General features: G+C 34.4%; 1 protein-coding gene and 1 pseudogene across 1 annotated transcript in view; one reads left to right on the forward strand and one right to left on the reverse strand.

Moving 5' to 3' along the window:
• Positions 1-1,954: 1,954 nt before the first annotated feature.
• Positions 1,955-5,628, forward strand: LOC107739188 (leucine-rich repeat-containing protein 40-like; annotated as a pseudogene).
• A 2,677-nt stretch (positions 5,629-8,305) lies between these two features.
• The window catches only part of LOC107739104 (leucine-rich repeat-containing protein 7-like), an 80,716-nt gene continuing 76,629 nt past the window's right edge, over positions 8,306-12,392 (reverse strand). Inside the window, exons 27-29 of the mRNA XM_016551104.1 lie at positions 10,736-10,828; positions 9,769-9,843; positions 8,306-8,428 (exon numbers count right to left, since the gene is read on the reverse strand). Of these exons, the coding sequence (XP_016406590.1) occupies positions 8,306-8,428; positions 9,769-9,843; positions 10,736-10,828 (291 nt within the window). The remainder of the gene's footprint in view (positions 8,429-9,768; positions 9,844-10,735; positions 10,829-12,392) is intronic.

The following is a 12,392-nucleotide window of genomic DNA, read 5'->3' on the forward strand; positions in this document are numbered from 1 at the left end:
TTCTACTCTGAAATTGCTGAGGGCAATAGCCATATCAGTGCATATGCTTTGCCTGTTACATATTTATTGCACAATGTTTATTGCAGCTTTTAAAACTGACATTTTATTATGTTATGAACTACTTGAAGGCACATGCCATATCAGTGAATATGCTGTGTCTAGCATTTTCCTCTTTGCTGATTTTTTAACTGCTATCATGCCATTGAATGCAGCATGCACTGGAGTTGTACTACTGAAAGGTTCTTTTCCTCTTGTATTCTAACAGATCTGAAAGCAGAAGAAATGTTTTGTCTGTTATTAGTTTTTGTTCTTACGTGCTTAAATCAACAACATGTTGTTCTCATGCATTTAAAATCCCAAATATTTTTTGGCAAATACAATAAGTAGCCATTGAGATTAAATAAGCTCTTGAATTGTGATAAACTCAGCAATGCTTTCATATCTGGGGAGAAATATATCATTCCAGTGCTTGTGCAGTCTGTTATGTTGCAACATTGTCCATTACAGACCTTTTGTTTCAGCATTTAGTTAGTGTTGTTGCAATGCAAGTGTTAAATTCCATTTACAAAACAATGTTCTCAAACTGTGTACTAGCAAGGTGACAATTTGCTTGCCTTTCTTTGTGATAGAAACTTGTTATAAATTCCAAAAATGATACATACAGATCATGTGAGTGAGATGAAACTACACTGCAAGATAAATAACTTTTCCTCAAACATCAATTCCGAGCAAATGGGGCTTAACAAGAATCGTTTGTCTAAAACCCACAGTGGAGCTCCAGCAGATGATTTATACATTGTTTAACATAGTATCACTTCCTTGCTTTCTGATGTGTTTCTTTGAGAGATTTATTTTTATTTGTTCAGATACCATATCAGTGTATATGTGCTGACACATGAATGTCCTACATTAATACCTGCTTTGTCTTGCAATTTCTTGATGAAATGATTGAGATATAACTAATATTTAGTTGCCAGGCCAGTGCGTCTGCTCAAGTATCACAACACTTATCACTTATTTTAAATAAACAAGCATCTTAAAATGTGTGTTGCTGTTCATCACTGCTTTGCTGCAGCATAATTAATGACTTAATGATTGGCAGGCAAATGATAAAACATGTTTATTATTTATTACTGACTGAAGAAGATTGTTTTCATTGGTCTTTGTTATTTGAAAATTGTCCAGATGTCCATTTTATTTTAGTCCAGATCTGTTTTTGAGAGTATTTCAGATGCTTAAGTCCAGTGCCCGCGTTATAATAATTATTATATATATGTAATTTAACATATATTCAAGTGCAGTATGCATAAAGCTTGAACTATTCAAATATATGTTTAAAATATTTGTTATTTATGTAGTAGTAGTAGTAATAATAATAATAATATTTAAATGACACATTTTTCTTAAATATTATATTTTTTACTTTAATATATTAAACAAAATTTTTTTTAAAAGCTACATCTACCCTATTATTATCTTATACAGTGAGTGGTTATATCACGGAGTCTGGTTGCATAACAGCTGTTGTCTGTGTTCACTTATAATGCAGCACCATCTGCTGATCATATTACCATACTGGATTCCACATTTGGCCTTAATGGGTCATTCATTATGTGTACTGTACATCCATAAAGCGTCATAACACAGCATAAGAAAAGGGGAACGGTTGTAACGTTAAAGAAAAAAATAGCTTTTTCTTTTTTTCTTTTATTTAATATCAAAACTATTGGGAGCTGAAGGTGTAAGTAATGTTTCTTATATGTATCTGTAAGGGTCAACAAATAATGAAAACTTTCTATTATATTGGAAAATGTTTATTTTAGTATTTCTAAAATATAGTAGAAACATTCGACTTACTATTTATATTTGAATGCCTCACGGTGAAAGCAACGTTCTTTCCTAGGGACTTTTATTTTAAAAAATCGGAGGTCCCTTTATTATAGTTATAGTTTACAATCGTTTACTTCACAACACTACAACCTCATTAATGTTCACAGGTGTTTTAGTATCATAATTTCGCATTCATGTCTCGTTTCAAACGAGGGGCACATGTGGACTCGAGAGCGGGATTCAGACAGGAGAAAGAAGACTGTCCTGTCCCGTATGGATTACTGAAAGCTGCTAGAAAGAGCGGGCAACTCAAATCTATCCGGGCGCGGTCTAACTGAAGGTAAGAATAGTAATATAAAATAAAAATATATGTAATATAAAATATATATTTTTTAAATATGTGTTTTTCAGATATAAAAAACAAAACAAAAAACTGAAGGTAGTACTAGAAAAACACTATCCGACATCAGTGCACTAACTTACATTCACAAAAAATATAGCAACCATAGTTTGTGGCTCCAAAAAAAAAAAACATGAGCAGATATAATATAATTTAAAAAATTCACCACGGTAAACATTTCATGTCATGGAAAAATACATAAAAATGCCAAAGATTTTGTTTCTGTCCAAAAAGTTTGAATGAGATCCTATCATGACTTACATACAGTAACAACAACAGTTGTGTATTGCGGGATGAAATGTTTACCGTGGCGAATTTCTGTACGATTCTACAGAAAGTGTGCTCATGTATTTGGGTTCAGTTCCTCACAGCGTGTGGAGGCTGAACATTGACACACCTCAGGAAGCTCAGCAGAACTTGTCATTTGGAGCTGCAGATCTGACCAAACTTCTGCTGTCTTCCAACAAACTCCAGAGCCTCTCTGAAGACGTCAAACTCCTCCCTTCCCTGGTTGTCTTGGATGTAGGTTTTTGCATATCTCATTTTGTTTGAGAATGTTTTTACAATCTAAACACTGCATGTCAACACTTTTTATTCCATTCCTTAATGAATACATATAAAGGACATGGATGGCTACTCTCCTGTGGTTAAATCAATGTAACTACTCCTATAAACCACACATTACTTTTTTTGAAAAAAAATCATAATGCCTTAGTATTTTAATTTCCAATTTTTGAGTGTCTAAATTTGGTCTAGATATATCTGCTTTCTTTGCTGCCTTTTTCCAGATCCATGACAATCAACTAAGCTCACTGCCTGATTCTATTAGAGATCTAGAGCAACTACAGAAGCTCATACTGAGGTACTGATGGAGGCAACACTGTCTACGAAGTGATATCTTTTGAGTGTAAACCTTGTGTCATAATACTTGATCCTCTCTGTAGTCACAATAAACTGACGCAATTGCCTTCGGGTCTTTGGAGACTTACAAACCTGCGATGTCTTCATCTGCAACAGAATCTGATCGAACAGATTCCTCAGGATTCGGGGCAGCTGGTTCATTTAGATGATCTTGTAAGTGACTGAGCTCTTGTCTTGACTACCAACAAACTACAGTATATGGCACATAAACTCTAACTTTCCTACAGCATCATAAAAGCCTAGATCCAGAGATAGTATTAATATCTCTCATTCAACATAGATATGCACTACTGTTCAAAAGTTTTGGGTCGGTAAGATTTAAAAAAAAAAGTTTTTGAAAGAAGTCTCTTATGCTCACCAAGGCTGCATTGCATTTATTTGATTTATTTGTAATATATTGTGAAATATGAATACTATTTAAAGTAACTGTTTGATATTTTAATGTTTATAAATGCAGTTTATTCCTGTAATGGCAAAGCTGAATTAATCTAGTCTTCAGTGTCACATGATGCTTCAGAAATCATTCTAATATGCTGAATTGGACATTTTTATTATTATTAATGTTGAAAACGGTTGCTTTTTCATATTTTTGTGGAAGCAGTGTTACGTATTTTTGGGATTCTTTAATGAATAAAAAGTTCATTTATTTTGAACAATGTTGTAACATTATAAATGTATTTACTGCCACTTTTGATCAATTTAATGCATCCTTGTATAAGTATTAATTTCTTTAATTTCTTTGTTTATAAAAAAAAAACTTACTTATCTCAAACTTTTGCGCGGTAGTGTATGTCTATGTGAAATAATCAACTGCAGTATGATCATTTGTTAAATCAATGATGTTGCTGTGATGTCACATGGAATATGTGTACTTTAGTATTCCCATTATTTAGTTCTTTCCTACTCTTTCCTCTAAAAGGATCTCTCCAACAATCATCTAATGGACATTCCAGAAAGCCTGGCAAACCTGAAAAATCTTGTGGCATTGAATTTGTCCTGCAACAAGCTCAAGAGCCTCCCTCCTGCCATCAGTGAAATGAAAAGTATGTTTTGACAGTAGCAGTTTCCATGAGAGTCATGTTTATTGGTTAACCCGTGAACTCATCTTTCTTTTGTTAACCCTCACAGACCTGAGAATGCTGGACTGTTCCCGGAATCAAATAGAGAGCATTCCTCCTGTCCTGGCTCAGATGGAGTCCCTCGAACAGCTTTACTTAAGACACAACAAGTTACGCTTTCTTCCCGAACTGCACTGCTGTAAAACACTCAAGGTAAAGCATGTGGAAGAATACGTTGTGATTGTCTTAAGAAAAAGGCTAACACAAGGCTGTTTATATGTATTAAGGAACTCCATTGTGGGAACAACCAGATTGAGGTATTGGAGGCAGACCATTTAAAGCACCTGAGTGCTCTGAGTTTCTTGGCGCTCCGAGATAACAAGGTGAAGAACCTTCCAGAAGAAATAACCCTACTGCAAGGCCTGGAGCACCTGGATCTTACTAACAATGACATCAGCAGGTGCTGGGCATTTGTTATTGTATGTATACTTTGGAATATATAAAATATAGGACTATGTTCTGGGAACAAAATTATGGACTACCATCCCTTTTTATAACTCGGTATATGTTCAACATATCTTCTGATTTGTTCTGCAGAAGAAAGAAAATCATTTCAATAAGTCTGCCGTGTGGACTTGGCACGTTACCCAAGCTGAAGTCTTTGGCTTTGGAGGGCAATCCACTGAGGACGATCCGCAGAGACCTCCTGACTGTGAGTGTTCAACATATCACAGCTATTTTTTGTCTTCATTTTGTTCTTAGTATTCTCAGATACAACACTGGAAAAGTCTGAAATGTATCAGAAAATCTTATAGTACCTCCTTTGCAGAAAGGCACTGGTGAACTCTTAAAATATCTCAGAAGTCGAATACAAGGTACGTCTATGATCATGTAAAGATTTAGTACAGTATTGTTTTTCAGTATGATACAGCCCCCAAGTTTCTCTTTTGTAACATCGTTGTGGGTTTTATCATGTTTGAAATGTAGAACAACCAGATGGAAGCTTGAAAGAAGAGCCAAAAACAGCAATGACCCTCCCAAGCCAAGCTAAAATCAATGTGCATGCCATCAAAACTCTGAAAACACTGGACTACAGGTAAAAAAAAATCATCAGCAGCAACTTCGAGAGCAGGATTTTGTGTATTTAATGGCAAAGCCTTTTAATTAGTGAGAAACATGAGGGATTCATCCCAGATGAGGTGTAACTTTAATGTAACTTTAACCATTGTTGATAAACGATCAATTCTTGTGCCATAACACTGATTATTTGCACTCCCTGACCGTATAACCCCCCCCCCTTATCTGCCACTCTGCCCTTAAAAATGACATTGTAACGTCATTACAGAATTTTGTAATTTAATCTTTTATAAACAAAACTTTGGCATGCTTTGTAATGAAGTTAAGCCAAAGGCAACTAAATGAACAAAAAAGTTGTTTGTGTTCAAGTTTTAAATGTTATAATTGCTTTCCAGTGTGAATGTTTATATTTTCAATTATCAAAGAACTAGTAATAAATTATGAAAATCAGACTTTTGGTTCTAGCATTTTATCATCTATAAAGGACCACAGAATGACCAGTAGTAACAATAGTGACATTTTTATTATTTGTACAGTAAAGATACATTATTCAAAACACCTCTTAGATACTGAAAAAATTCTGTACTCCAAAGCCGAAAATGGCTCCAATATTTGCTGAACAGTATTGGACTTTCTTCTCCTTTATATACAGGTTTGTTATTTTAATTTTGTTAACTAAAATTGATTTTAAATATGTACATATATCATCTGCAAAATGCATTCTAGACACGGAATATATGTCATCAATTACATATTTGTACATACATAAAAAAAAATTGGAAGGAGTAAACTTGCATGTGCAAATAAATATGATAAATTGTCACTAATTCTTTTGAACTAAATTGAATAATTTATTCTAGATATAATTACTTTTTGCACAAAAATGAAATGGCATTCAAGTTCAGTAAGTCTTAATACTGCAGAAAGCTTTAAGTACATTCACAATCTATTGGAATAAATAATTTAAATGTCTCCATTCATAGTTATTTACATCAATACTGCAATTAGACTGAATAGTACCATATATTACCTTTTTATATTCAATAGGTCTTTAAACACATACAAAAATTACCATTTGTATATTCATATACATAGGTTTATGACACAAATTCACAATTACTTTAGAAAGAATTGTACATATTTGTTTCTAGTGTTTCCTTTCCTCGCAATCGAACTCTCTGTCTATACATTGGTTTTGTGTTCTTTATAAAATGTAACAATTTCAGCATAGCTAATTATATCAATATATTAGAAAGCATTATTTGAAAACATGTAGTAAAAATAATCATTATCAAATGTTCTTTCACAATAGTATTTGAACAATTAATTGCATCATCCATAATAATCTTTAATAATCAACAATATTCCTCTGAAGCTAAATGCAGGGGGTGTTGTGTTGGGGTCTTTCAGAGTGCATTTCGGCTCGAAACTCTCCTTCTAAATGCTACATTTTTAGCAACATTTGAAACATGCCCAGGATTTTTGGAGGGATATTATGGCACTGTTTATCACAACGATGATTGATTTAAAAGGGGGGGGAAAAGGCCAAATGAGATCTAAAACAATGCGTATGTAAAAAGTTTTTCCAAAACACATTGACCCCCTAATAAGCATCCTAATAAAACAAGTTTAAGATTGAAAGCATGCTCTAATCAGTAAAGCTTTAAATGTTTACACTGTATGTAGTCTGTTTTATTATGACAGGAATTGCGTTTGTTATTTCGTAAAAAAAAAAATATATATTTAAAAACCTTAAAGCAGCGTAACAACAACAAAGCAACTGGAATTAAGCTTTTTTGCCTTTTTCTTTCACTTAAACTGTATTGTGATATGAAAGTACATTTTTATGTAGAAAACTGTGTTGCCAATAAACTGCCAGATGTGTATGAATTTTCCTGGCAGCAAACAAAGGAACATGGGAATTAAAAAAAAAAACATGGAAATGTACATTCACATGACTTAGCGAAATGAATAAGACCCACCAGGACAAATCCATGACTACCAATAGAGGGTGCTGCAGGAAAGCCACAAAAATGGAAGAAATATTGCTTGGGGAATCTTTTTTGTCATTTGATTTGTGCAAATACAGAATGTTAGCGTTTATCAAGATTAAAAGGGGACTTTTTCGATTTCCCTAAATTGTTGTTTGCATGAGAAGGATGTCTCTTCTAAACTGTTACAAAAACTCATCGATGTGTTAGAAAATCATCAATGCGTCTTTCATTCACATTCTACACTCTTATCACATTTGAGTCGTAAATGTATATATTTACACAAGGCATTTACAAAGTTGAGGCAGTGTTATGGTGGGTAAATGTCCTTAAAAGCAGATGTGCTTTCATGCTCCAAGATTAAACCGAAAAGCTGCTAGGAAAAATAGGTACAAAATAATACGCCATATAAATAAGCAGGAAAAAAAATGCACCCACTTACAGCCACAGGCTGAGATGAAGAATATCAGCAACATCAACGAAAGATTTCAACCAATGTATGTTTGTGTAGAATGTGTAAGCCGTATGTAACGTTATTAGATATGTCCTCTAGTGTACATTTGGCACTGGAATTTGCCATTGGTCCAGCAATTGGCAAAATTGTTCCTAGATAAAAAGATGACGTACAAGTTCATCCTGTGTTCCATCTGGGTGAGAAGTCTTTAAGCTATAAAAATATTTATGTTGTGCTCTCCCTTAAGATTACCAAGTCCACAGTTTTCGGGAAATTCTTCAGAAGAGACACTGCGGTTTCATGCTCCATGTGTAAGAAACTATGTCCGTTGACCTGCAATGCAAGAATGAAGCACATGGTAAACAAAATGAACTGGGAGAGGCGTGGAAGAACGGAGGGCGGGAGGAACAGAGGGAGGGGGGCAGGAACAGGCCTAGCTCAAAGAGGATCAAGAGATATACACTGTGAGGGAGAGAAACTGGAATTCGCCATTGGTCCAGCAATTGGCAAAATTGTTCCTAGATAAAAAGATGACGTACAAGTTCATCCTGTGTTCTATCTGGGTGAGAAGTCTTTAAGCTATAAAAATATTTGTTGTGCTCTCCCTTAAGATTACCAAGTCCACAGTTTTCGGGAAATTCTTCAGAAGAGACACTGCGGTTTCATGCTCCATGTGTAAGAAACTATGTCCGTTGACCTGCAATGCAAGAATGAAGCACATGGTAAACAAAATGAACTGGGAGAGGCGTGGAAGAACGGAGGGCGGGAGGAACAGAGGGAGGGGGGCAGGAACAGGCCTAGCTCAAAGAGGATCAAGAGATATACACTGTGAGGGAGAGAAAAGAGAGAGATGCACACAGGAGATCATGCTGTAAAAGGAGAGAAGGTGGAAAGAAGCTGGTCTTTAGACACTCTGGAGCTGTGGAAAGAGAAGGAGCTGCTTTCTGCAGGCCATTCTAGTGGCATACACTGACAGCAACACACAAAACCAGACAGCCCAATAACTTTCCAGAAAGCTATTTAGGCACACAGAGGCTGGATTGTAGTTAGGCAGCAATGCCAGGCTTTTTGCTTTGGCAAAATATGGAAGACGGATACTATCTGAATAGCAATTTAGACTTGGGTGTTGTTCTTTTGGCACTTAATGTGTGTGTGTTTTTTTTAGGAAATGTTCTACAAGTTTCCTAATTATATTACTTTTTACTGTTCAAAAGATTGCCATTAGTAAGATTTTATATTTTTTCTAAATAATATTAATTTTATTCAGTAAGGACACATTAAATTGATCAATTTACGTGACAGTAAAAAATGTCCAATGTTACAATTTTTTAAAAAATAAATAGTTTTTTGATTAATTAGAGAAACATGTATCACAGTTTCAACAAAAATATTAAGCAGCGCAACTGTTTTCAACATTGATAATAATAAGTAGTTGGTAACACTTTACAATAGGGTCTCATTTGTTAACATTCGTAAATGCATTAACAAGCTAACATGAACGTGCTGTTTTTACTGTATTTTTAAATCCTACCAAGCCCAAAGTTTTGCATATAGTATATATAGAGAGTTATTTTTTGGAAGGGCGAAGGGATACATTCCACTACACTGCAAAAGACCAGATTCAATCTGCATCACAAAGTTAAATGTAAAATAGCAAATTGAGGTAGTTAGTGGTGTTGATTAGTCTGTTTCACTGATTTCCATTCATTTTGTAATATATTATTAATAAAATTCAAATTCAATGTAAAATATATCATTTCATGCCATTTAATTTACTTGCGAGACTTAAGGCTATTAAGACTATAAGGCTTAAAATATTATAATTTGTTCTTTTACATCAGACAAGACAATAACACATGTCAAAGTTGGACAAACATAACAACAGAAGTCCATGCTCACTTGTTTGAGACACAAACACACACACACTCGCACATACACACTGGACATTTAATGCCACATGCAAAGCCCTCCACTGGCAGTGTGGCGGAAGATGCATTGTCACAACTTGTGGGACAATGTGATGGAGAACAGTGTTACCTTCAGAATTTTGTCCCCTGGTCGAAGAAGGTTGGAGGCAGGTCCATCAGGCTGTACCCTAGTAACAAAGATACCCTATAAGTCAAAAGTGATATGAGGTTAGGAACCACATGGTGACTATGGTTTAGAATCTTTGCCTTTTAATCTGGATTTAGATTTTAGTCTCTTTTTTCTCATAAATTCAAAGGCAATCTATAAAATAATTACCTTCATCTATAAAATGATTACCTTTTACAAGTAAATGCAAAGGTTAAACTGAAAAACAAAACATGTAAGATTAATTAATTTTTTATTTTAGAGTATTTGTTAGTAACAGTGTTTTTGTGCTGGTATCAAGGCAGAGATTATAAAGCATACAGATTTAAATTACATGTGGGACCCATCAGTATGCGCCATGTCAACACATATGAAGTCTTATTATTGGTGCCACATATTGAGAGTCCACCAAACTTTACTTCATTTCTTCGGGGCTCACAGGGATTCGGCTTGTTAGAAGAACCCCAAAGCGACAATACACAACACAAGCAATCTTTATGCTATGTTGAAAACCTTATGGGAAAAAAAGAACAACACTTTTCCATGCAAATTGACAATTTCTATCTAAACACAGTATTAATACACATTCCTAACATAAAGCTACACATGAAATGGTAACAGAATGTCTTTTTTTCCATGTACTTCAGCAACATTTGAGTCACAACACTTTTGTTTTAACTATCGCCAAATGTTGCCAAGACATGAAAAGGTTAACAGGTAATGCAGTCAGCTGGTGTGCAAGGGTGTGCATTGCAGTAGTGCAGGTTTCCATGGTAACTACTGAGAGGCACACTTTACTAACTGAAGAGAGATGGCTTTGATTTTGCTCTATATAAAGCATCGTTTTTAATGCGATTTCTGAGAATGAAGTGCTGAAATTAGCAAATTACATTATGCTCTGTCCTTTAAACCGAGAGTGAAATGGTCTTACCATGTCCGAGGGCTTGAAGGGGTTCCCCTGTCCACTGATTCCCCCTGAGATGCTGAAACCAAGGCCAGGGTTCTTCTCGATCCTCACACAGAGCTATTAACGACATAAAACAGAATTTCAGGTTTAAGGCATTCATCTGGATACATTTGAGAACACATCTCTTTCTCTACGTTTTTGGTCTTCCAAGTGGATACATTTGAAAATGCCGTTTTCTTGTTGTAGTGTGGACTGTGAAAATGGAGGTATTCGAAAACGATGATGTTTAGTCATGTGACCCATACTGTACCCGTAGATATCTATGGTTATACAAGCATTGTTACAGAATACAGTTATTTTAATTGCTTTGGTGCAATTTTCACAAGCAATTGGTACATTTTCAAAACTCTTAGTACTAATATATCAACAGATCATCAAAAGTGCACTTTTTTCAAACATTTCAGCATATTTTCAATTATGTTAGTACAATACACACAATCACAAAATATCCTTTTTACTACAGAAAATAAGTGTTTCATCTATATAAATGTTTCATTCACAGTAACTGCCTTTCATAAAGCTATTAATATCAAACTTTTCATTAGCATGTCTTCTCATTCATTTTAATACGTGTCTATTATTTAATCTAACTCATTTTAAGGTTAATCAGTGAATAATTTGGTTATATTTAGATATTTAATAGATATTTAGTTTCTATAGAACGTGATTGCAATTTAGGGATAACCAAATGCACTGAATTATTTTTACACAAAGTGATTTATCTAAGATGATAACCACTATTTTGTAAGTGTGTGTGTGTGTGCCTACTTACTGTAACCATATTTTGGGGACAAATTGGTACCCAGAAGTAAGCAAAACTTGACAAAATCACCTAAAACCTTCCTTTGAGGACGTCCTCGTTTGTAAAACCGTGTGTTTTGCTATTTGTGAACATACAGCAGGACACAAGGGAGAGGAACTGATCAGAGATTGATCAGAGATGTATCAGAAGAAGGGAGACAGATGGCATCAAATACAGCATTTTACAAATATATCAACAGATCATCAAAAGTGCACTTTTTTCAAACATTTCAGCATATTTTCAATTATGTTAGTACAATACACACAATCACAAAATATCCTTTTTACTACAGAAAATAAGTGTTTCATCTATATAAATGTTTCATTCACAGTAACTGCCTTTCATAAAGCTATTAATATCAAACTTTTCATTAGCATGTCTTCTCATTCATTTTAATACATGTGTCTATTATTTAATCTAACTCATTTTAAGGTTAATCAGTGAATAATTTGGTTATATTTAGATATTTAATAGATATTTAGTTTCTATAGAACGTGATTGCAATTTAGGGATAACCAAATGCACTGAATTATTTTTACACTAAAAGTGATTTATCTAAGATGATAACCACTATTTTGTAAGTGTGTGTGTGTGTATGTGTGTGGTTCAGGTAAACCCATATATGGCAATATCTGAAATCATTGTCCTTTTTTTGGATCCAATGAGAATTTTTATTTTTATTTTTGTAAGGCTATTTAGGAGTAGGGTTAGTGTAGGGGGAGACAGTATAAAACCCATTACTCCTATGGAATGTCACCATAATGATAGGAAAACCTGTGTGTGTGTGTGTGTGTACAGGTTTATATATCCTGGTGGGGA

Source organism: Sinocyclocheilus rhinocerous, unplaced genomic scaffold, assembly GCF_001515625.1.
Source record: "Sinocyclocheilus rhinocerous isolate Xijiao unplaced genomic scaffold, SAMN03320098_v1.1 scaffold1182, whole genome shotgun sequence".
NCBI classification, from domain to species: Eukaryota; Metazoa; Chordata; class Actinopteri; order Cypriniformes; family Cyprinidae; genus Sinocyclocheilus; species Sinocyclocheilus rhinocerous.